Here is a 26,252-nt window from a genome sequence, read left to right on the forward strand (position 1 = left end):
TCGAGTTTGTGAGGCACCATCTTTTACTTGAGCATTATTTAGGTCACTGTAAACAAGGGCAACAAAGCCCAAATCCAGTGATAATCAAACAGAACAGAAAATACAACCACTGTTGTAATGTGTGGTGGAAAGAAGCAAACATTATTTTTGTCCCCACCAGTGACTACGCTTCTCCACTTGTGCTCTAACTAGCTATCCCCCTTTCCCTTTCTTTACATTTTCTCATGAATGGATTTCACATGAATTCTTGGTTAGTCCCATCTATGCAAATGGTATGTCCGGCATCTAGTGGTGTTTTGCAGTATGACATGACTGGAGTCTTCTCTGTAACATGCTGACCAGACCAGACATGTCGCGTGCGCGAGCGTTGCAAAATAAATGCACAGATATGTTATTCAATCATTGCACCCACACTGAGCATCTGCTTAGCCAGGTGCTAATATAGAACTTGGTTCTATTTGTGACACTGGACATGCTGCAAGTCCTGCATCTCCTCATTGGTTTTAAGGAGCATATATCAAATTTCAAATCAAATTTATTTATATAGCCCTTCTTACATCAGCTGATATCTCAAAGTGCTGTACAGAAACCCAGCCTAAAACCCCAAACAGCAAGCAATGCAGGTGGAGAAGCACGGTGGCTCGGAAAAACTCCCTAGAAAGGCCAAAACCTAGTTAGAAACCTAGAGAGGAACCAGGCTATGAGGGGTGGCCAGTCCTCTTCTGGCTGTGCTGGGTGGAGATTATAACAGAACATGGCCAAGATGTTCAAATGTTCATAAATGACCAGCATGGTCAAATAATAATACAGTAGTTGTCGAGGGTGCAGCATGTCAGCACCTCAGGAGTAAATGTCAGTAGGCTTTTCATAGCCGATCATTAAGAGTATCTCTACCGCTCCTGCTGTCTCTAGAGAGTTGAAAACAGCAGGTCTGGGACAGGTAGCACGTCCGTTGAACAGGTCAGGGTTCCATAGCCGCAGGCAGAACAGTTGAAACTGGAGCAGGAGCACGGCCAGGTGGACTGGGGACAGCAAGGAGTCATCATGCCAGGTAGTCCTGAGGCATGGTCCTAGGGCTCAGGTCCTCAGAGAGGGAGAAGGAAAGAGAGAAAGAGAGAATTAGAGAGAGCATACTTAAATTCACACAGGACACCGGATAAGACAGAAGAAGTACTCCAGATATAACAAACGGACCCTAGCCCCCCGACACATAAACTACTGCAGCATAAATGCTGGAGGCTGAGACAGGAAGGGTCATTAGACACTGTGGCCCCATCCGACAATACCCCCGGACAGGGCCAAACAGGCAGGATATAACCCTAACCACTTTGCCAAAGCACAGCCCCCACACCACTAGAGGGATACCTTCAACCACCAACTTACCATCCTGAGACAAGGCAAAGTATAGCCCACAAAGATCGCCACCACTGCACAACCCAAGGGGGGGCGCCAACCCAGACAGGAAGATCACGTCAGTGACTCAACCCACTCAAGTGACGCACCCCTCCTAGGGACGGCATGGAAGAGCACCAGTAAGAAAATTGATATAAAACATCCCCACTACATTTTTTTAAATGCTCACGAATTTCTACAAAATGAGCACAAATTTATATTAAACATGGCTACAAATTATGAAACGAGCTCACATTGTAAATGTCCACGCACTGTAATATACATCCACTATACTTTTAGTTTTGGATGTTATGATGATATTCCCTGGAGGTCGGGGCCCACAGGGCAGGTGCCCTGCGTGCCCATTCGGTAATCTGGCCCTGATCATCAAGTTAAACCACAGGTATTGTTGTTACACATCCTCACACTGTCTTGTAGGATAAAACTGAGACTGGAGCCAGCTTCCATTTTACCAAATTTTATTGTCCAAAGAATGTTCTCATAGTCCAGAAGTATTGGATGAAAATCCACAATGTTGGTGCCATACAGGAGCACTGAACAATCTGCCTCCAAAAGAGGACTGCTGCTTTTGAGGATGGTGTGGAGGTCAGTGGTTGATGATCTGAGCACCCCCTGAGATGGTGAGTATGGTTTCAGTAGACCACTATTGAGCTGGTAGATCAGATAGGAGCTTCGAGGAAAGGTAATTTAGTGCTTTGCATGTGGTTCATATTGCCTTATAGTGGATTCAGGACTTGGACAAGGAGTCAATGCAGTTTAAAGATGCATTTACATGGGGCTTTGGATGATAGTGTCAAATTTCTTAGAATGAGCAAAAATATTGGAGTTTGGGGACTGGAGGGGATAATAGTCAAGTTGGGAAATGTGCAAATTTTAGATACAAATATATAGTCAAGTTGGGGATTATTCAGATATTCCTGTTGAAAAAGAGAAAAGACAAAGATATAATCTTACAGTGATGACGGTGAATCAACGTGGAAAACACAATTGGATTTTTTTCACCCAACTTTTAACCAACATTTTTGGTTTATTTCCCAAATTTAAAACAAAACTAGACATATTTTGTGGAAATATGTCTTAGCCCTGGGCTAAAGCCATTTGTGTCCCTTCCCTTCCTACTGTCTTTCTATCACTCTACCTAGCTTCATCTCCCTGTCTAATTTGGGGCAGGGAGATGATTTGGGGCAGTGGGCTGTCTAATTTACATTAGTGTGAGTACATGAGAGGGACTGACCTGAGCCGGTGACAGCCTTTGGCAGGCTAAGGAACCTTATGGGCCGAGGCAGTTTGCTCCTGGGCTTGGTAGGAGGGGGAGCAGGCCTGGGTGGGCTGTCACGCAAGTTGACCGGGGTCCCAACATCCAAGTAGTCACGGAGCTCCGCAGAGGTGTTCATATTCATTGAGCTCAGGCTTCCCAGAGAGCTGGTGGCTATTTCCCCCATGGACATGGCCGAGCCCAAACTTCTCCTGCCCATGGCCTTCACCTCATGTACCACCTTTGGCGTAGACCAGAAAAGAATGCTCCCATCATAGAAATACATATAGAACTTGTATATACATAAACTAATACACAGAGAGATCCTGTATTCTAGGATCTATTCTATCATGCTGTCAAAGAGAGTATCCTTTCTAACCTGTACCCCCGCACACTGACTCGGTACTGATACCCCCTGTATATAGCCTCGTTATTGTTATGTCATTGTGTTACTTTAATTATTATTATTTTTTACTTTAGTTTATTTGGTCAATAATTTCTTAACTCTACTTGAACTGCACTGTTGGTTTCACGGTAAGGTCTACACTTGTTGTGTTCGGCGCACGTGACAAATAAAGTTTGATTTGATTTTAAGACATGGAACCACTATCTGTTTTGGCAATTTATCAGTCCAAGTATAATTCTGAACTGCAAATTTTTACATTTACTATAAATTCGAAGTCCATCCTACCTTCCAGGCGTCCTCCTTCAGGTGAGTCTCGATGTCCCTCACCTCCTCAATCAGGTCAATGGGTCTGTTGTTGTCAGCAAAGCCCTGGTCCGACTGAACTTTCAGGGCTTTGACTCCCCGCCTGCCCTTCTTCTTCTTGCCCCTCTTGGAGGGAGCTCCAGTGGGAGGGACGGGAACAGGCCACACGCTACTGCTGCTGAATGACTTATTTACCTGGATGGACTCCAGAGAGTGAGATCCGGGTCGAATTTGGGCTCCGTCCACCCCCACCACGTTCTTCAGTGGGGCCAGAGCTATGTGTTCAAGCCTTCGTGGCAAAGGCCTTGGTGGAGCTTTCGGCCGTGGAATGCACTGAATAGAGGGGACGAAGTGGTGCGTGAAGGTGCTGCCAACCCCGATGAGAGCAGTCCGGACATAATTCTCATGGATAGCACTTATCTTTCTTTGCTTTACTTCCATGGCCTCTCTCTCAGCTCTCTGCATCTGCAGAAGTCTGGCATCACTGATGAAGCCACGATGGCCCTCTGGGATTGGGTAGCTCTCCTGATAGCCCTGGATCACAATGGGACAGTATGAAATGAATAGCAGAAGTGAAGTAGGCAAAATAGTTTCTACAGTGTCATAAAAAGCTTTTATGCTAAAGATTTTATGGATGTAGGCCTACTGTATGTCTATGAAACCACATAATAAACACAGTGATATTTTTGAAAAACATTTGAAAATCTGATGAGCCTTACAAAACTTGAAAACATGTCCTGGTCATCCTGTTGGTTTAAAGCCATGTTTTGCTTCCTCAAGTTTTCGATGACGCTCTTCATCTGAGAATTCTCCTTCTGGAGTTTGTCAAACTCACTTGATTTTCTTCCTCGATAATTTACATTTTACATTTAAGTCATTTAGCAGACGCTCTTATCCAGAGCGACTTACAAATTGGTGCATTCACCTTATGATATCCAGTGGAACAACCACTTTACAATAGTGCATCTAACTCTTTTAAGGGGGGGGGGGTTAGAAGGATTACTTTATCCTATCCTAGGTATTCCTTAAAGAGGTGGGGTTTCAGGTGTCTCCGGAAGGTGGTGATTGACTCCGCTGACCTGGCGTCGTGAGGGAGTTTGTTCCACCATTGGGGTGCCAGAGCAGCGAACAGTTTTGACTGGGCTGAGCGGGAACTGTACTTCCTCAGAGGTAGGGAGGCGAGCAGGCCAGAGGTGGATGAACGCAGTGCCCTTGTTTGGGTGTAGGGCCTGATCAGAGCCTGAAGGTACGGAGGTGCCGTTCCCCTCACAGCTCCGTAGGCAAGCACCATGGTCTTGTAGCGGATGCGAGCTTCAACTGGAAGCCAGTGGAGAGAGCGGAGGAGCGGGGTGACGTGAGAGAACTTGGGAAAGTTGAACACCAGACGGGCTGCGGCGTTCTGGATGAGTTGTAGGGGTTTAATGGCACAGGCAGGGAGCCCAGCCAACAGCGAGTTGCAGTAATCCAGACGGGAGATGACAAGTGACTGGATTAGGACCTGCGCCGCTTCCTGCGTGAGGCAGGGTCGTACTCTGCGAATGTTGTAGAGCATGAACCTACAGGAACGGGTCACCGCCCGTAGCCCGAATGCGATAAGCCATTGATGATAAATATTAACACTCTCAAAATAAGAACTTAACCTATTTCTGTGAGAGATCTATCATGAAATGAGTGGAAATGAAATGTTGCTTGTCAGATGGAACCAGCAATGATATCATGGCAAGGCTTCCGTTATATTGTGATGTCATAAAAAAAAAAAAAAAAAAAAAAAAAAAATGTAATAAAATGTATGCACTCTACTGTAAGTCGCTCTGGATAAGAGCGTCTGCTAAAATGACTAAAATGTAAAAATGTAATGTCATAATGGGGTCTGTTGACAGTGCTGAGCACATCAGCACATGGTGAACATTCATGAAAGCTTTTTGATTCCCATATAAAATCATAAATTATATATATATATATATAAACTCAGCAAAAAAAGAAACGTCCCTTTTTAGGGACCCGGTCTTTCAAAGAGAATTCAAGTAACTTCACAGATCTTCATTGTAAAGGGTTTAAACACTGTTTCCCATGTTTCCCACACACAATCCCTCCATCAGTGCTCAGACTGTCCGCAATAGGCTGAGAGAGGCTGGACTGAGGGCTTGTAGGCCTGTTGTAAGGCAGGTCCTCACCAGACATCACCGGCAACAGCGGGCACAAACCCACCGTCGCTGGACCAGACAGGACTGCCAAAAAGTGCTCTTCACTGACAATTCGCGGTTTTGTCTCACCAGGGGTGATGATCGGATTTACGTTTATCGTCGAAGGAATGAGCGTTACACCGAGGCCTGTACTCTGGAGCGGGATCGATTTGGAGGTGGAGGGTCCGTCATGGTCTGGGGCGGTGTGTCACAGCATCATCGGACTGAGCTTGTTGTCATTGCAGGCAGTCTCAACACTGTGTATTACAGGGAAGACATCCTCCTCCCTCATATGGTACACTTCCTGCAGGCTCATCCTGACAGGACCCTCCAGCATGACAATGCCGCCAGCCATAATACTCGTTCTGTGCATGATTTCCTGCAAGACAGGAATATCAGTGTTCTGCCATGGTCAGCAAAGAGCCCGGATCTCAATCCCATTGAGCACATCTGGGACCTGTTGGCTCGGAGGGTGAGAGCTAGGGCCATTCCCCCCAGAAATGTCCGGGAACTTGCAGGTGCCTTGGTGGAAGAGTGGGGTAACATCTCACAGCAAGAACTGGCAAATCTGGTGCAGTCCATGAGGAGGAGATGCACTGCAGTACTTAATGCAGTTGGTGGCCACACCAGATAGTGACTGTTACTTTTGATTTTCACCCCCCTTTTGTTCAGGGACACATTATTCCATTCATGTGGAACTGGTTCAATTGATGTCTCAGTTGTTTAATCTTGCTATGTTCATACAAATATTTACACATGTTAAGTTTGCTGAAAATAAACGCAGTTGACAATGAGGACGTTTCTTTTTTTGCTGAATTTATATATATATATACACACCGTATACAGTTGAAGTCGGAAGTTTACATACACCATAGACAAATACATTTAAACTCAGTTTTTCACAATTCCTGAAATTTAATCCTAGTAAAAATCCCCTGTCTTAGGTCAGTTAGGATCACCACTTTATTTTAAGAATAACCTCATGCTAATCACATTGGCCTACGTTAGCTCAACCGTCCCACGGGGGGGACACTGATTCCGTAGATGTTATCTTCTCTGGTACCGTCCCACCTGGCCAACATCCAGTGAAAATGCAGAGCACCAAATTCAAATAAATTACTATAAAAACAAAACTTTTATGAAATCACATATGCAATACACCAAATTAAACCTACACTTGATGTGAATCCAGCCAACGTGTCCGATTTCAAAAAGGCTTTACGGCGAAAGCAAACGATGCTATTATCTGAGGACAGCACCCCAGCAAACAAACACAGACAATCATATTTCAACCCTCCAGGCGTGACACAAAACACAGAAATAAAGATATAATTCATGCTTTACCTTTGACGAGCTTCTTCTGTTGGCACTCCAATATGTCCCATAAACATCACAAATGGTCCTTTTGTTCGATTAATTCCGTCGATATATATCCAAAATGTCCATTTATTTGGCGCGTTTGATCCAGAAGAACACCGGTTCCAACTCGCGCAACATGACTACAAAATATCTCATAAGTTACCTGTAATCTTTGTCCAAACATTTCAAACAACTTTCCTAATACAACTTTAGGTATTTTTTTACGTAAATAATCGATAAAATTTAAGACGGGATAAACTGTGTTCAATACCGGAGCGAGCTTTCAGGTCATGCGCCTCTAACAAAGAGTACACTTCCCTCGAGCCTCATTCTGAACAGTGCTACTTCTTCATTTCTCAAAGGAAAAACCTCAATCAATTTCTAAAGACTGTTGACATCCAGTGGAAGCGATAGGAACTGCAAGCAAGTCCCTTAGAAATCTGGATTCCCAATGAAATCCCATTGAAAAGAGAGTGACCTCAAAAAAAAAGAATCTGAATGGTTTGTCCTCGGGGTTTCGCCTGCCAAATAAGTTCTGTTATACTCACAGACATGATTCAAACAGTTTTTGAGTGTTTTCTATCCAAATCTACTAATAGTATGCATATCTTAGCTTCTGGGCCTGAGTAGCAGGCAGTTTACTTTGGACATGCTTTTTATCCAAAATTCCGAATGCTGCCCCCTACCCTAGTGAAGTTAACCCCTCGTTCCATGTGTCTCTCCTCAGTCCGGTGGTGGCTGGCCCGCTCCAGGAGACTGAGGTGCGGGAGGTTCCTCCGCCCCTCTGGACATCAAGGGGGCCCCGGCGTATTCCATTCACTCCATACTGGATTCGAGGCGTCGGACGAGGGGCTTTCAGTACCTCGTGGAGTGGGAGGGGTACGGTCCGGAGGAGAGATGCTGGGTTCCGGTGGAGGACGTTTTGGACCCGTCACTGCTGCAGGAGTTCCAAGGAAGAAGAAGACACAGGGGCGGAGCTTTGGTGGCATGCCCGAGCGCTGAGAGAGCACGGCTCCTATCCCAGCCTCGTACGCGTCCACCTCCACTGTGAACGCCAAAGAGGGATCCGGGTGGGCCAGCACGGGAGCCGAGGTAAACAGAGCCCTTAGGTGACCAAAAGCACTGTCCGCCTCAGCCGACCACTCCAAACGTACCGGGCCCCCCTTCAGCAGTGAGGTAATGGGAGCCGCTACCTGACCAAAACCCCGGATAACCTTCGGTAGTAATTGCAAACCCTAGAAACCACTGCACCTCCTTTACCATGATGGGAGTCGGCCAATTACGCACGGCTGAAATGCGGTCACTCTCCATCTCCACCCGAGGTGGAAATGCGGTACCCTAGGAAGGAGACGGACTGCTGGAAGAACAGGCATTTCTCAGCCTTGACGTACAGGTCATGCTCCAACAGTCGACCAAGCACCCTGCGCACCAGGGACACATGCTCGGCGCGTGCAGCGGAGTATATCAGAATGTCATCAATATACACCACTACACCCTGCCTGTGCAGGTCCCTGAAAATCTCGTCTACAAAGGCTTGGAATACTGATGGAGCATTCATCAACCCGTATGGCATGATGAGGTAATCATAATGCCCTGAGGTAGTACTGAACGCCGTCTTCCACTCGTCTCCCTCCCTGATACACACCAGGTTGTAAGCGCTCCTGAGATCTAGTTTGGTGAAGAAGCGCGCCCCGTGCATTGACTCAATCGCTGTGGCTATGAGAGGTAGCGGGTAACTGTACTACACAGAGATCTGGTTTAGGGCTCGATAGTCAATACACGGGCACAGACCTCCCTCCTTCTTCTTCACAAAAAATAAACTCGAGGAGGCGGGTGAAGTGGAGGACCGAATGTACCCCTGACGCAGGGTTTCGGAGCTAAGTTCCCATAGCCGCCGTCTCCGCCTGTGACAGGGGATACACGTGACTCCTGGGAAGTGCGGCGTCTACCTGGAGGTTTATCGGACAATCCCCCCGACGATGAGGTGGTAATTGAGTTGCCCGCCTCTTAGAGAAGGCGAGAGCTAAATCGGAATATTCGGGAGGAATGAGACGTGGTCTGGACTTTCCACCGTAGAAGCACCAACGGAAACCCCTAAACACCTCCCCGAGCACTCTCGCGACCACCTCGTGAGAGCCCTCTGTTGCCATGAAATAGTGGGGTCATGACAAGCTAACCAGGGAAGGCCCAGCACCACGGGAAACGCAGGAGAGTCAATGAGGAAGAGACTGATTCTCTCCTCGTGACCCCCCTGAGTCACCATGCCCAGGTGATTAGTGGCCTCCCTAATCAACCCGGACCCTAATGGTCAACTGTCCAGAGCGTGAACTGGGAAGGGCCTAACCACTGGAACAATAGGGATCCCTAAACTATGGGCGAATGCTCTGTCAATAAAGATCCCTGCCGCGCCTGAATCGACAAGTGCCTTATGCTGGGAATGTGGGGAAAACTCAGGAATGTTAAAATGCAAGAACAGGTGTGCATCAGAAGGCTCTGGATGAGAATGGTGCAGGCTCACCTGGCGTGACGCCAGAGTGCCCTGCCTGCTGCCTCGACCCACAGAGGAACCAACCCGACACCGACCGGCAGTGTGACCTCTGCGGCCACAGATGGTGCACGTGAAGGCCCCTCCTCTGGCCCCCCTGAGCGCAGCACCTCCCAGCTCCATAGGTGGTGCTGGAAGAGGGAACCGACAGAGCCCTCTCTGAATGTCCGCGGGTGGCCAGCAGGTTAAAGGATGCGGCTGTATCGACAATCTTGGAACTGAAAAGTCAAAGGACTAAGCCTAAACCAACAGAATGTCAACAAGTGTCATACAAAGTCAAACAGTTACTGCAAGAGTGGAACAGGCTCCATGTCTCACCAGATGGATAATTACAAAGGAAAACAGCAAAAAGGACACAAGTTGTGGTATCAAGTCAGTATAGAACACTGATTTACAAGTACTTACACACTGAAATGGCCCATCTCGGAACAGAAAGAGTGTTGAACTTAGCACGAGAACACTTTTATTGGCCGCGCATGCAACATGACATTGAACACTTTATCACCAAAGTGTGTAAGTGTATCAAACAAAAGAAACCCAGTGTAATAACTAGGACCCCAATGCAACATGTACGAGCTACAGCTCCATTCCAGATGATTTCAATTGACTATGTGCATTTGGAGAAAAGCAGAGGGGGCTACGAGTACATTTGAGTTATTTCAGATAACTTTACAAAACTTGCACAAGCCTACCCCACCAGAAATAAGTCAGGGAAAACTGCAGCAAAAAAGCTTTTTGATGATTTTTTCCCAAAGTTTGGCTTTGTGTCAAAAATCCACCATGATCAGGGAAGAGAGTTTGAAAATCAGTTATTCAGAGCCTTGCAGAACTGTACGGGAATAGCCTATTCCAGAACCTCTTCATATCATCCACAGGGGAATCCGAGATTTAACCATACACTGTTGTCAATGTTGCGCACACTAGATGAAGAGAAAAAGGCCAACTGGGGTGATTATCTGAACAAGGTCATTCATGCATATAATTGTACCACCAGTGATGCTATTGGGTTCTCACCGTATTTCCTGCTATTTGGAAGGGCTCCACTACTACCTGTTGACCTTGTCTTTGGGTTACAGATAAAGGAACAGGAGAAATCATACCAGGATTATGCTAAGAAGTGGCAGCAACAGATGGCTGAAGCCTATGACATCGCCAGTAGAAACATGGAGAAATCAACAGCAAAGGGAAAAGCCTACTACGATCGGAAGAAAATGAGTTCGGTTCTGGTCTCAGGGGATCGTGAACTGGTGAGGAACATGTCAGAACGTGGGGGGCCGGGAAAGATAAGATCACACTGGGAGGACCAAATACATGTGGTGGTAACCAGGAAAGGTGATGACAGCCCTGTCTATGAGGTCAAATCCGAGAGGGGTACAGGCAGGTTCTGCATCGCAATATGCTCATGTCATGTAATTCCCTACCATTTGAGGAACCTGTTGAAACACCCAGTAGAGGTCTGTGGAGAAGGGAACCACCCCAGCAAAAACAGCAAAATGGGGAGAGTGCTGAGTCTGAGAGCTCAGATGACGATTCTTATCCAGTATTCATCAATAGGCCACGTAGGGATGAAGAGAGCAGACAGAGTAGCACACAACTAGTATCAGATAATAGTGAGGAACGGGGTCAGACTGATAGAAACTTCACTGTGAAGGACTGCCAGCCAGTCCTCAGAGAGCCCGGAGAGGACAGGGGTAAATATGGAAAAGGCTGAGGGCTCAGAGACTCAATCATCTCATGATGAAGTGGACACTGATTCATTGGGGTCACCCATGACCTTGCCCCGCCGTTCAGCCCGGCAGAGGAGGCCCAGAGACATTCTAACCTATAACACTTTAGGGCTGCCAAGCTCTTATCAGGATACCAACTAGAGATGTTCTGATGTGTATATATTTTCTCATTTACCTTTACTAATCACAGTGTGATAATGTTTAGTGGGGGTTGCGTCTTTGCCCATACAGGCAGACTGGACATGTCTAGATAGTTATATGGCTGTTAGGCCAGTTTTTTCCATTGTTCTCATGACCAGTACATACATCTTCTGTTTGTTTTGAGGCCAGTGAAATGTTTGGGGGTGTTGTAAGGGGCTTAATACACGTGTAATCCAGCCACTAGGGCAGACATGGGCAAACTACGGCCCGCGGGCCACATACGGCCCGTTAGGCTTTTTAATCCGGCCCGCCGAACTTGTCCAAATTATAGTAAAAACCTCCTTTTTTCCCCCTTTCCCTGCAATGCCCACGTTTCCCCAATAGATGGCGCACTCAAAACACATTGACCGTTGTTGGAGTGGCGCGTATTTCTCTTTATTTCACTTTAATTTTCACTTCGTTTCACGTCACCATTAAGCCCTTCTGTGAAAATGAGCGGACCAAAGAGAAGGAAAGTGGACAGCGAATGCCGAGTGTTTAATAAGGAGTGGACAACAAAATACTTCTTCACTGAAGTCCGATCAACGGCTGTATGTCTGATATGCCAAGAAGCTGTTGCGGTTTTCAAAGAGTACAATATCAGCCGTCACTTTGCCACGAAGCATGCAAACTATGCTAGCAAGCAGTCAACACAAGAACGGGCGGTTACTGCTCAGAGGTTGGCAGCTAATTTACAGAGTCAACAGAACTTTTTTCACCGACAAACTGCAATTCAAGAGTCAAGTACCAAGGCAAGTTATTTGCTGGCATTCAAATTAGCAAAGGCTAGCAAGCCTTTCTCCGAAGGCGAGTTTTTGAAAGAGTGCATGGTAGAGACAGCAGGTCTCTTGTGTCCGGAGAGCAAAGCCAAGTTTGAAAAAATCAGTTTAGCACGCAGGACAGTGACTCGCCGCGTGGAACTGATTGACGAAGATATAGTCAGCGAGTTAAACAAAAAGGCGGAGTCCTTTAAGTTATATTCACTAGCACTGGATGAAAGTAACGACATAAAAGACACTGCTCAGCTCCTAATTTTTATCCGAGGGATTAACGACAGTTTTGAGATAACGGAGGAGCTTTTGAGCATGGAATCACTGAAAGGGAAAACGCGAGGAGAGGACTTATATGAACAGGTGTCTGCTGTCATCGAGAGAATGAAGCTACCTTGGAGTAAACTTGCCAATGTCACCACGGATGGATCGCCAAATTTAACTGGAAAAAACATCGGGCTGCTGAAAAGAATCCAGGATAAAGTGAAAGAAGAAAACCCTGACCAGGATGTTATTTTACTTCACTGCATCATTCATCAGGAGTCTCTGTGTAAGTCTGTATTGCAGCTTAATCACGTCGTGGATCCAGTTGTAAAACTTGTTAACTTCATACGAGCAAGGGGACTTAATCATCGTCAGTTCATTACGTTCCTGGAAGAAACTAATGCGGATCACCAGGACCTACTTTACCACTCTCGCGTCCGCTGGTTAAGTTTGGGGAAAGTGTTTCAACGAGTCTGGGAGCTCAAAGACGAGATTCGCTCATTTTTTAATTTAATGGGGAAATCCGAAGAATTCCCCGAGCTGAGCGACACAAACTGGCTTTGTGACTTTGCGTTTGCTGTGGACATATTTTCACACATGAATGAGCTGAACGTGAAGCTACAGGGGAAAGATCAGTTTGCGCACGACATGTACACAAATGTGAGAGCCTTCAAATCCAAGCTGATTTTATTCTCCAGGCAAATGTCAAACAAATCTTTCGCACATTTCCCCACACTAGCCGTGCAGAAAGAGGCCGCCCGAAATGCGAAGAAATACTGCAAATCACTGGACGATCTGCACAGAGAATTTTGCCGTCGGTTCTGTGATTTTGAAAAAATTGACAAGTCACTTCAACTGGTGTCCTGTCCCCTGTCACAAGACCCCGAATCAGCACCGCAGGAGCTGCAATTGGAACTGATCGATCTTCAGTCTGACTCCGTCTCAAAGGAGAAGTTCAAGTCTCTTAAACTGAATGACTTTTACGCTTCACTTAACGAGACCGCGTTTCCAAACCTCCGGAGGACGGCGCAGAAGATGCTGGTGTTGTTTGGCTCGACCTACGTGTGTGAGCAGACGTTTAGCGTCATGAAAATCAACAAAGCCCATCACAGATCCAAGTTAACTGACCAACACCTCAGATCTGTCCTGAGAATTGCCACAACAAAACTAACTCCAGACTTTGATGCACTGGCAAAAAAGGGAGACCAACAACACTGTTCCCACTGAAATGGTGAGTTTTTCTGCTGTGTTATGAAAAAATGCATATGGAAAGTTTGGAAGTGCGTCTTTTAATTAAGAGCAATGCGCATTTACGCACAGCAGCGGTACAGTAGCTTTATTAACACGCCGCACATCGCTCTTAATTTAAATTTTCAGCTGCAGGTAGGATATTTAATACAGCCTATGTCTGTGTGCTTGGCAACGATACACGTGTACTGTTTGCGCGTGAAGGCGAGGGCGTCCGTGGCGAGTTTGTAGAGCGCGCGGTCAGGACAATCCATCCATGATTTTGCGGAGTTTAACACAAGTAGATATTATTGAGCTTGAGTATTTCGTTGTGTAATAATATGTTTTGAATGTTGAAAGTGATTCCATTTTTCAATAAATGTTGATTTCTTTAACTTTGCACCTTCGATTGAAACTTATTAAAAACAGACGCAATCTTGATAAATCACAGTGCGTATGTTATTTTAATCTATTTACATTTCCTCATCCCGGTATCTGCGAAATAGTATGTAAATGCCATATCTTGCATATTCCTTGAGACAAATTTATTAACTGATAAGGGCTATTTTTCACATTTGAAAGACAGTTAATAAATTGGGTTGTAGTGTTCTTACTGTGCTATGAGGTTTGCACACACTACATTTAATGCTTTAGTATATCCGGCCCAAACACTCCCTCCAAATGCTCCTGGCCCTGCCCCTCTGTCAAATTTTAGAACCCATTGTGGCCCGCGAGTCAAAAAGTTTGCCCACCCCTGCACTAGGGGGTACTTTGGTGAAGCCCATGGGAAATAAAGAAATATAGTTTAAGTGAATTGGGAAGAGTAAGAATGAAAAACTAAAGAAAGACTGTAAATGGCTGTTACCTGTGCTGACATGATTAAAAGTGAAGTAAACCGTACTTTTCGCGTTGTAGTTTATATGATAAGCTCATTGGAAGGGTCGAAAACTATAAACTTTGTGAGACAACCCAAAAATTGTTCCTCAGCTAGAAATGTTACACCCTCTCATGTCGCCATCTTGACCATGTCACTGATTTCATGGAGCTCTCCTGCGCATCATTTACTTCACAAAATCGCGCAAACGTGAAAGCGCCAGAAATAAAAATCGCGAGATTGTAAATATGTGTGAGAGTCAGAGATTTGAAAGCAGACGCTTTCATGCAAAATTATGTACAGTAATGCGTACATACATTTTAGGGTGGCCCAGGGAAATTAGACTTTTTCTAAGCAATTTTTTAATATTTTTCTTTGTAATACTGTATGTATTCAATCATTTCGAATTGATCACTTCCCAACGGGTACATACATCAATTCAACTTTTATTCCACGTTGGTTCAACGTATTTTCATTGAAATGAAATGGAAACAACATTGATGCCCAGTGCGTTTATTGTGTCACAGTGAATTTTATAATCTGCAGTCAATTTCATTATGTTTTCATGTGCCATGATTCTGACATTTCACATATGATCCTCATAGGATTAGGCTACATAATTACAGTGGTGCAGTAAATGTAATCTCAATTCAATACGATGTGCATATACTGTACATATAGCCAATATAGCTATTAAACCCATGTTCAGTGACTGTAATCTGTGACGCAAGTGGCCTAATATGTTTGTGACGTTCCATGGAACCCACGGTATTGTTTAAAACTAGATTCTGATTGGCTTGCAGGTCATTCTACAGTGTAAATTATAAATGAAAACGTGCTTTTATATCAGTGTTACAGATTCACATTACCGAGCGTGTCTCAACCCGTACCGCGCTTTTATCTGCCTAAAGGTATCTTCACGCACGACTGGATAGGCCTGTTGGATACGCTTGTCCAAGGTAAGGATATGCGTCAAGCTATAGCCTACTTTTAATGTTTTAGGTCCGAACTCAAGTTACTCCAGTCAAGTGATTAATCGTAAAAGTGAGTTGTTTTGACTGAGCAGTCCTATGGCCAATGCTGTTTTTGGACTATGAGATCCTCTGCTATATACTATGATGAGCCAATAACATGCGTAGATTATGCATTAGGCATTGCACAAGTCAGTGTCTAGGTCAGAATATAAATCTGCTATTTCCGTCAACTCAAGTTACTCAAGTCAAGTGATTAATCGTGAGAGTTAGTTGTTTTGACTGTCAAAACAAATAACTTTGATGGAATATTCCAAATTACAATGGCAATTATGCATCACAAATTCACAATATTACTTGTATTTCAATGATTCATCCAGGCCCAAGACATAAATTAGCCTGAAAGCTGTGTAGCAATCATTCCATTGCTGACCCATAGGATGGTAATCACATACATGATTGGCTTAATCTAGAATCATGGATACCTTTCATGTGAGTACTCCCAAACCAGATTTTTTTTACATACCTCAGAAGGAAGATACCTCAATACCTGGAAGCACTGTCTCATGTACAATTGTTAATGCTATCTCTGAAATGTCTAACAAAATGTTGACCTGATGATTCCATCAAGACCTTCTCATCACAAGTTGGAACTAGTGGTCAACATTGGGACAATGCAGCCCAAAAAAACAGGGGCAAATATTTTCATGGAGGTAAGCACTACACTTCTGATGGGTTTAAAGATTGTATTACATTATATAAAAGTGAGAAAGTAAACCCCAGCTGTTGTTATTCTTTTCACAGGGAAGGACAATCCCCATTATGCCATGAATGTTTCATTGAACTGAAAATTATTCATGATTATTATTTGACCATGCTTGTCACTTATGAACATTTTGAACATCTTGGCATAGTTCTGTTATAATCTCCACCCAGCACAGCCAGAAGAGGACTGGCCACCCCTCATAGCCTGGTTCCTCTCTAGGTTTCTTCCTAGGTTTTGGCCTTTCTAGGGAGTTTTTCCTAGCCACCGTGCTTCTACACCTGCATTGCTTGCTGTTTGGGGTTTTAGGCTGGGTGTCTGTACAGCACTTCGAGATATTAGCTGATGTACGAAGGGCTATATAAAATAAACTTGATTTGATTTGATTGCTGAACAACCATAGATATTTTTCCTCTAATTTGGCTCCCGTTCCTCCAACAGTGAGCAAGACCTGGAGCAGGGAGACACTGGAGCAGGGAGACATCCCGTCATAATTTTGGCGCCTGACAAAGTACACATTTTTTCTTCTAAATAACACTATAGTAACATCTTCTGCACAAAATTACATTCCTAATACGATTGGTGTTAAGTGAGAAAGAATCCTAAAGATGGTCCAATGGGCATGGTCTGAAGCCTCTGTAACAGTATAACTTTAAACCGTCCCCTCGCCCCGACACGGACGCGAACCAGGGACCCTCTGCACACATCAACAACGGTCACCCACGAAGCGTCGTTACCCATCGCTCCACAAAGGCCGCGGCCCTTGCAGAGCAAGGGGCAACACTACTTCTAGGTTTCAGAGCAAGTGACGTAACTGATTGAAACGCTATTAGCGCGTACCCGCTAACTAGCTAGCCATTTCACATCCGTTACACTCACCCCCCTCCTTTTCCGCAGCAACCAGTGATCCGGGTCAACAGCATCAATGTAACAGTATAACTTTAGACCGTCCCCTCGCCCCGACACGGGCGCGAACCAGGGACCCTCTGCACACATCAACAACGGTCGCCCACGAAGCATCGTTACCCATCGCTCCACAAAGGCCGCGGCCCTTGCAGAGCAAGGGGCAACACTACTTCTAGGTTTCAGAGCAAGTGACGTAACTGATTGAAACGCTATTAGCGCGTACCCGCTAACTAGCTAGCCATTTCACATCCGTTACACTTCTCGTCATCTCAGTATGTTGAACCACCTGATTTCTTGCAGGCTTGAGATTCAGATCCTGCTGAACGATGTTAAGCAGTCGATTAACCACATGCAGGGGACACTGAACACCATGCAGGGGCAGTGTATTGAGTTGCAGACTGCCATATCTAAGGTAGTGTCAGATGAGTCTCAGATACAGAAGAATCAGTCTGATGGTATGGTGATAATGATTGAGATGGTGATTATAATGATGATGACTAGCGGTACCCCACCCTACGGGCGGTAAATCATTGGATCTGATTAATTCAGTTCAATGCAATTCAATCTTTGAGGACTGCAACCATAGAAATACAATGTATTTACACTAATAATAAGCTATAGTCAACTTCCCGTTGTAACGGCTGTCAATGTCGTTCTCCTCCTCAGACGAGGAGGAGCATGGATCGGACCAAGATGCGGAGTAGGAGGTATTCATGATTTTAATGGCAAACCAACAAACACTACAAATAAACAAAACAACAAACGTGACTAACCTGCAACAGTCCTGTGTGGCCCAAACGCTAACACAGGAAACAAACACCCACAAAACACCAGTGAAACCCTGGCTGCCTTAGTATGACTCTCAATCAGAGACAAACGATACACACCTGTCTCTAATTGAGAATCATACCAGGCCGAACACAAAACCCAACATAGAAATAGAAAACATAGACTGCCCACCCAACACTCACGCCCTGACCAATAAAGACATACAAAACAAGAGAAAACAGGTCAGGAACGTGACATAACCCCCCCCTTAAGGTGCGAACTCCGGGCGCACCAGCACAAAGTCTAGGGGAGGGTCTGGGTGGGCATCTGACCACGGTGGTGGCTCAGGCTCTGGGCGAGGTCCCCACCCCACCATAGTCACTCCCCGCTTCCGTATCCCCCTCCCAATGACCACCCTCCAACTCAACCCACCTAAATGAAGGGGCAGCATCGGGATAAGGGCCAGCAGCTCCGGGATAAGGGGCAGCAGCTCCGGGATAAGGGGCGGCAGCTCCGGGATAAGGGGCGGCAGCTCCGGGATAAGGAGTGGCAGCTCCGGGATAAGGAGTGGCAGCTCCGGACTGTAGGGCAGCTCATGACTGTAGGGCAGCTCATGACTGGAGGGCAGCTCATGACTGGAGGGCAGCTCATGACTGGAGGGCAGCTCATGACTGGAGGGCAGCTCATGACTGTAGGGCAGCTCATGACCGTAGGGCAGCTCATGACTGTCTGGCGTCTCTGGCAGCTCCTGACTGGCTGGCGTCTCTGGCGGCTCCTGACTGGCTGGCGTCTCTGGCGGCTCCTGACTGGCTGGCGTCTCTGGCGGCTCCTGACTGGCTGGCGTCTCTGGCGGCTCCTGACTGGCTGGCGTCTCTGGCGGCTCCTGACTGGCTGGCGTCTCTGGCGGCTCCTGACTGGCTGGCGGCTCTGGCGGCTCCTGACTGGCTGGCGGCTCTGGCGGCTCCTGACTGACGGCTCTAACGGCTCGGGACAGACGGGCGGCTCTAATGGCTCGTGGCAGACGGATGGCTCAGACGGCGTTGGGCAGACAGATGGCTCAGACGGCGTTGGGCAGACAGATGGCTCAGACGGCGTTGGGCAGACAGATGGCTCAGACGGCGTTGGGCAGACAGATGGCTCAGACGGCGTTGGGCAGACAGATGGCTCAGACGGCGTTGGGCAGACAGATGGCTCAGACGGCGTTGGGCAGACAGATGGCTCAGACGGCGCTGGGCAGACAGATGGCTCAGACGGCGCTGGGCAGACAGATGGCTCAGACGGCGTTGGGAAGCCGGGCAGTTCAGGCACCGCTGGGCAGACGGGCAGTTCAGGCACCGCTGGGCAGACTCTGGCCGGCTGAGACGCACAATAGGCCTGATGCGTGGTGCCGGAACTGGAGGTACCGGGCTGAGGGCACGCACCTCAGGGCGAGTGCGGGGAGGAGGAACAGGGCTCTGGAGATGCACTGGAAGCCTGGTGCGTGGTGTAGGCACTGGTGGTACTGGGCTGGGGCGGGAAGGTGGCGCCGGATATGCCGGACCGTGAAGGAGGACACGCGCTCTTGAGCACCGAGCCTCTCCAACCTTACCAGGTTGAATGGTCCCCGTAGCCCTGCCAGTGCGGCGAGGTGGAATAGCCCGCACTGGGCTATGCAGGCGAACCGGGGACACCACCTGTAAGGCTGGTGCCATGTACGCCGGCCCGAGGAGACGTACTGGAGGCCAGATACGTTGGGCCGGCTTCATGACATCCGGCTCGATGCCCAACCTAGCCCTCCCAGTGCGGCAAGGTGGAATAGCCCGCACTGGGCTAAGCACGCGTACTGGGGACACCGTGCGCTTTACCGCATAACACGGTGTCTGACCAGTACGACGCCCTCTCACTCCACGGTAAGCCCGGGGAGTTGGCTCAGGTAACCAACCCGGCTTCGCCACACTCCCCTTTAGCCCCCCCCCCAAGAAATTTTTGGGTGAGCCTCTCGGGCTTCCAGCCTCTCTTACGTGCTGCCTCATACCAGCGCTCCTGGGCTGTGGCTGCCTCCTTCTCCTCCCGAGAGCGGCGATTCTCTCCCACCTTAGCCCAGGGTCCTTCTCCGTTGAGTATTTGCTCCCATGTCCATTCCTCTTCTCTCCATTGCTTTTGTTCCTGCCTTCCTTCTCCAATCCGCTTGGTCCTGGTTTGGTGGGTGTTTCTGTAACGGCTGTCAATGTCGTTCTCCTCCTCAGACGAGGAGGAGCATGGATCGGACCAAGATGCGGAGTAGGAGGTATTCATGATTTTAATGGCAAACCAACAAACACTACAAATAAACAAAACAACAAACGTGACTAACCTGCAACAGTCCTGTGTGGCCCAAACGCTAACACAGGAAACAAACACCCACAAAACACCAGTGAAACCCTGGCTGCCTTAGTATGACTCTCAATCAGAGACAAACGATACACACCTGTCTCTAATTGAGAATCATACCAGGCCGAACACAAAACCCAACATAGAAATAGAGAACATAGACTGCCCACCCAACACTCACGCCCTGACCAATAAAGACATACAAAACAAGAGAAAACAGGTCAGGAACGTGACACCCGTCTATGCTTATCTTGCTCATTGCTCACTGTCAATTGCTCACTGTTACCCTATGTGTGCAATTCTGTGATTTCTCACAGAAAAATAATTTGGTTGCAAATGTAACTGGGGCCATGTAAATAATTGTTAGGCTACTCATTTTGAATCCACCGGCGGCAACTTGTGTGACCATAAAAGTCTATGTGCGACTGGGCACAGTAAAAGTATTTGGTTACTGACCTGCCCTACATCATAGAAGGCCTTTCAAGTCGGAACTAGGACATTTCTGACTCGCTAACTCGTTATGGAATGATGATTTCAAGTTTCCCACTTGTGAAGTATCAGAATCAACCAGAAGGATGCTCTACACTAATAACTTACATTCAACTTACATTCATTTTAACTCTGAGGTTCCAAGTTTTCGATGGCATGTGAATGCGTCAATAATTGCCATGGTAATTTTGAATGTTCAGTCAGTGAGCATTATGGGTAATTGTCCTACATACTTACATCAAATGCTGTAGTAACAGTGCCATTCCAAACACAATAAATGTGAAATTTAACAAAGATACAAAATATTGCTAAAGTGAAGAAAATCAGCTCAAAATTGTAGGAGGAAATGCCCCTGCAGCAGGGAGGCTTATGGTATTATAATATATTGTAGATAACATAAATATAATTTGTATTTACAGTATCAGTACACATACAAATGAAAGTATATGCTAGGGATTGATCTACACTGAGTGAATAAAACATTAAGAACACCTTCCTATTGAGTTGCCCCCCTTGGTGGTGAACCATTGTTGATACTCAGGGAAAACTGTTGAGCGTGAAAAACCCAACAGCATGGCAGTTCTTGACACAAACCGGTACGCCTAGCACCTACTACCATACTCTGTTCAAAGGGACTTAAATCTTTGGTCTTGCTCATTCACCCTCTGAATGACACACATACACAATCCATGTCTCAATTGTCTAAAAATCTATCTTTAACCTGTCTCCTCCCCTTCATCTACACTGAGAAGATTTAACAATTAACATCAATAAGGGATTATAGCTTTCACCTGATTAGTCTATGTCACGGAAAGAGAAGGTGTTCTTAATATTTAACACACTCAGTGTATGTGTCAATGATGTTACAGATTCCAAGTGGTTGATTTTTTAGGGAATGACTATATGCTCTATATTATACCTGCAGATCATCACAGCAGCCGAAGTTGCTTTGCAGAGGGAGGAGATCGTCCGAGCATCAGGCCTCATCCCGTCACAGAGGGAGGGTATCCTCCAAAAAGCCAGTGTCCCTGCACAGACGGAGGGGATCCTCCAAATATCCAGTGTCCCTGCACAGAGGGAGGGGATCCTCCAAACAGCCAGTGTCGCTGTACAGAGGGAGGGGATCCTCCGAGCATCAGGCCTCATCCCTGCACAGAGGGAGGGGGTCCTCCAAACAGCCAATGTCCCTGCACAGAGGGAGGGGATTCTCCCAGCAGCTAGCATCACTGCACAGAAGAAGGAGATGCTCCGAGCATCAGGCCTCATCCCTGCGCAGAGGGAGGAGATCCTCCGAGCATCAGGCCTCATCCCATCACAGAGGGAGGCGATTCTTCCAGTATCTTCTATCACTGCGCAGAAGAAGAAGATCCTCAGAGCATCAGGCCTCATCCCTGCACAAAAGGAGTTGATCCTCCTGATGGCCAGTGTCCCTGCACAGAGGGAGGGGATCCTCCAAACAGCCAGTGTCCCTGTACAGAGGAAGGGGGTTCTCCCAGCAGCTAGAATCATTGCGCAGAAGAAGGAGATCCTCTGAGCATCAGGCCTCATCCCTGCACAGAAGGAGGGGATCCTCCGAGCATCAAGGCCTCATCCCGTCGCAGAGGGAGGGGATCCTCCGAGCATCAGGCCTCATCCCTGCACAGAGGGAGGGGATCCTCCAAACAGCCAGTGTCCCTGCACAGAGGGAGGGGATTCTCCCAGCAGCAAGCATCAATGCGCAGACGGAGGAGATCCTCCGAGCATCAGGCCTCATCCCTGAAGAGAGGGAGGACATCCTCCTCACAGCCAGTGTCCCTGCACAGAGTGAGGGGATTCTTCCAGCAGCTACTGTCACTGTGCGAAAGGAGATCCTCCGAGCATCAGGCCTCATCCCTGCACAGAGGGAGTTGATCCTCCTGATGGACGAGGCCAACCCTCAGTGCCAGACTGGCAGCCGGCCGGTGGCTGAGCCCGAGACCCCTGCTGTTCACAATAACAGTGGAGGCTGGCTCAGCTGGGTCTTTGGGAGTGGAAGAGTTAATAAGAAGGAGGTTCATCTACCTGAGGACAAAGACAGATCTGTAAGGAACTGGTTATTAACACTATATTCTATGTAGAGACAATTGAGTGGATTAAAAATAATAATAATTGTGACTTGCTTGACATTGCTAATATCTTCTTCCTCAAATTGTCTGGGATCCAACTCTGCACAGATGGGTTAACAAAACTGAGCCCAAGGCTGAGGTACACACTTACATTCAATGAAATTAAAAACAGTGAACAACCATTGTATTTCAACTGTGATAATATTACTAACAATTTGGGAAATGTGTTGATGTGTTTTACAGAACAAGTGTGTACCACCACCTCCACCGATGGGGACATATGGATATGGTGTGTTGAGGGGTTCAGTGGTTTTGGAGGGAGTCTGAAGTTCTATCTGGGCTGTCCCTTGGTGGTGTCCCCCTCCCTCCTAAGGAGGAGCCACTGAGACATGTGATGAGGCCAAGGAAGATCACTCTGCAAGGACGGGATAGGACACATCACAACACTGCTGCTCATTCATATTCAAACACACCTCAGAGTACGGACACAAACATGGATGCCAACCGCCCCACACACACAATGAACTTACCTGTACATATCAGAATCATACATTCGACAGCCACCTCTTCCCCCACATGTATTGATCCCCCACCTCAAACATGTTGAGTCAATTCCAGATGCTGGAATGGTGCTGGAATGCAGGTGCAGTAGGGCCTAGTATGTAATGATGTGATACCATGTGTACCCCATATCCTGTGTTTGTGTTGATGTTTTTTAAATTTTATTTAACTTTTATTTAAACAAGGAGTCACATTGAGATTAAACATCTATTTTACAAGTCATATTGAACAACTACCAGAGAAACTTCTCTACATAGAAATTGCATACCATATTTTTTCCATACATCAAAATAATACTTTGTCAATCAACAATTACTTACATACATAAGGCCTCAACAAGGCCCCAGTTAATGGTTGAAAATAACTTATTTCAGTGCCAATGAGTTACACTGCGTGTATAAAATATTAAGAACACCTGCTCTTTCCATGACATATGCTGACCAGGTGAATCCAGATTAACGCTATAATCCCTTATGGATGTCACTAGTTAAATCCACTTAAATCAGTGTAGATAAAGAGGAGGAGACAGGTTTTTTTAAAGGCTTGAGACAATTGAGAATGTGTATGAGTATGTGCCATATAGAGGGTGAATGGGCAAGACAAAATATTTACGTGCCTTTCAACGAGGCATGGTAGTAGGTGCCAGGGGTACCAGTTTGTGTCAAGAACTGCAACGCCGCTGGGTTTTTTACACTCAACAGTTTCCCGTGTGTATCAAGAATGGTCCACCACTCAAAAGACATACAGCCAAATTTACACAACTGTGGGAAGCATTGGAGTCAACATGGGCCAGCATCCCTGTGAATGTGTTGTACACTCAGTACATTAATAGTATTGGTACCGTGTTCTTGCCGTAACCTGTAAAGCTGGAGCAGCCTGCGAGGCAGGGGGAGGTGTAGGTGATGCCGTTGTCTGAACACACAGGGTCCCACTCCCCAGCCAAGCAGGAGCAGTCTCTGTTACAGGCTGCCATCGTACACCAGGGGACCTGGGGGACAGAGAAAATGGCTGGTAATAATTATGTTTAAATAATTGTTGCTGAACTATCATTGACATAGGCACAGTGACAAAACAGCCAGGAAACCTGGCTCAGTAACAACCATACTGTATATTCCCACAAGAGGGAGCCCTGGCACAAGCCCATGTGTGTTTTGGTCTAACTCTCCCTCATATTCCACTGATCAAAACTTTTGTTTTTATCAACCAACCAATCAGATGTCATATTTACCCGTTGTAGGACATGTTCAGACCAGCCACCTGAACGTTGTCACACTTAGTGCCAGACTGCAGAGGGAGGAGGAGCTAGGCCATGAAGGAGGTGACGAAAGACAGCTGGGCTCCAGACACAACGCCAAGCTTATACCTCTTCATCAGTAGACCTCCCAGGAATATCCCCACCGCACCCACAGGCAGGTTCAACTCACCTGGAAAAGTTATACTCACACATCTATAGTGCAACCAGTGTGCACTATAGATTCATGTTCAACAAACCTACAGGGGATGGGAGAGAACAAAAAAGTGTATTAAATGCCATTCAACATCAGTACTGACAGGATGGAACATTTCAGATGGAGCATGTCCAGGTTTCTATTGCTTCGTTGAGACAGGCAGCCCAATTCAGGATTTGTTTTGATTAATTGGTCTTTTGACCAATCAGATATGCTCTGAAAAAGAGCTGATGCAAAAATATCTAATGTGATTGGTCAAAAGACCAATTGGTGGAAAAAATATCATAATTAGGCTGCCTGTCTAAACGTATCCCTTGTCTCTCTGTCTCTGACCCAAACCTCAGTCCTTGCATCGATTACAGAGGGCTGAAAAGGATTACGATCAAGAATTGTTACCCCCTACCCGATGTCCGCCGCCTTGGTGTTGGCCCTAGGAGCCTAATTATTCACGAAATTGGACCTCCGCAACGCTTAAAATCTGGTGAGAATCAGGGAGGGAGATGAGTGGAAAACTGCCTTTAACACCCCTAGTGGTCACTGAGTATTTAGTCATGACCTTTGGAATATCTAACTCACCGGCAGTCATTCAAGCATTGATCAATGACACTCTTAGGGATTTGTTGAATCGGTTCGTCTTTGTTTACCTCGACGACATCCTGATCTTCTCCAAAAACCCTTCCGGAACACATATGGCCCTGTCCCACCTCACTCAAGCAGGTTTTTGCAGGAATCCCGAGGCTGACAGGGCATTTATAGAGCTCAAGGGACGTTTCAACTCCGGACCCATCCTCGTTCATCCTGATCCTACTCGTCCCTTTGTGGTAGAGGTGGACGCCTCGGACACCAGAGCTGGGGCAGTCCTTTCACAGCGGAACGAGGAGGACAAGAAACTGCACCCATGCGCCTTTCTCTCCAAGCGGTTCTCGACCAACGGAAGGCAACTACGATGTAGGCAACCGGGAGCTCTTGGCAGTTAAGTGGGCCCTTGAGGGATGGAGACACTGGTTGGAACCACTGCTTCATCTTCTGGTCTCTTCTTTGCACCTGGGTCCAACCTTACCACGTCAGTTATAGCATCTCTTAATCCCTTCTCTTAACATGTATGGCCCCAAAACATAATCAAGCAGCTGACCAATTACTCAAGACTTTAGTTCTAAATTAACTGAGATTAATCAACAACTGGATACATTTCTTTATTTCTAAAGTGAAACTATCCTCTGCATTGGAGTATCTCTACTCCAATGCAGTTTAATGCAGTACAAGTTTAACCAGTATTTCAGTTGTTTTACCGTCCCATGAAGAAGTGTGGCAGGCCTGGGAGGAAGGATCCTACAGCCATGTGGAAACAGCCCATAGCAATGAGCCTGGGCTGGTGCAGCTTCGCCCCAAAATGGCTGACCACAGCCA

The 26,252-nt window shown here is 46.7% G+C and overlaps 2 protein-coding genes across 2 annotated transcripts; one reads left to right on the forward strand and one right to left on the reverse strand.

The window, feature by feature from the left end:
- LOC139544470 (uncharacterized) lies at window positions 1-24,900 on the reverse strand. Its single transcript, XM_071351598.1, has 5 exons — window positions 24,626-24,900; window positions 24,239-24,385; window positions 21,672-23,251; window positions 3,360-3,911; window positions 1-2,909 (listed from the first exon to the last, which is right to left on the reverse strand). The coding sequence occupies exons 4-5, from the start codon at window positions 3,840-3,842 to the stop codon at window positions 2,610-2,612; spliced, it is 783 nt and encodes a 260-aa protein (XP_071207699.1). The 5' UTR covers window positions 3,843-3,911; window positions 21,672-23,251; window positions 24,239-24,385; window positions 24,626-24,900; the 3' UTR covers window positions 1-2,609.
- Window positions 12,199-17,850, forward strand: LOC139544607 (general transcription factor II-I repeat domain-containing protein 2A-like). Its single transcript, XM_071351935.1, has 3 exons — window positions 12,199-13,523; window positions 17,447-17,601; window positions 17,813-17,850. The coding sequence occupies exons 1-3, from the start codon at window positions 12,199-12,201 to the stop codon at window positions 17,848-17,850; spliced, it is 1,518 nt and encodes a 505-aa protein (XP_071208036.1).
- Window positions 24,901-26,252: the final 1,352 nt, after the last annotated feature.

Source organism: Salvelinus alpinus, chromosome 18 (genome assembly GCF_045679555.1).
Source record: "Salvelinus alpinus chromosome 18, SLU_Salpinus.1, whole genome shotgun sequence".
Lineage (NCBI taxonomy): Eukaryota > Metazoa > Chordata > Actinopteri > Salmoniformes > Salmonidae > Salvelinus > Salvelinus alpinus.

Excerpts from the sequence above, each read along its gene's own strand:
- LOC139544470 (XM_071351598.1), bottom strand. The coding sequence starts at position 3,842 with ATGCAGAGAGCTGAGAGAGAGGCCATGGAAGTAAAGCAAAGAAAGATA. Across the intron at positions 2,910-3,359 it reads TGAAGGAGGACGCCTGGAAG|GTGGTACATGAGGTGAAGGC; the intron begins GTAGGATGGACT and ends TCTACGCCAAAG.
- LOC139544607 (XM_071351935.1), top strand. The coding sequence starts at position 12,199 with ATGGTAGAGACAGCAGGTCTCTTGTGTCCGGAGAGCAAAGCCAAGTTT. Across the intron at positions 13,524-17,446 it reads AAAGCCCATCACAGATCCAA|GCTTGAGATTCAGATCCTGC; the intron begins GTTAACTGACCA and ends GATTTCTTGCAG. Across the intron at positions 17,602-17,812 it reads ACAGAAGAATCAGTCTGATG|ACGAGGAGGAGCATGGATCG; the intron begins GTATGGTGATAA and ends TCTCCTCCTCAG.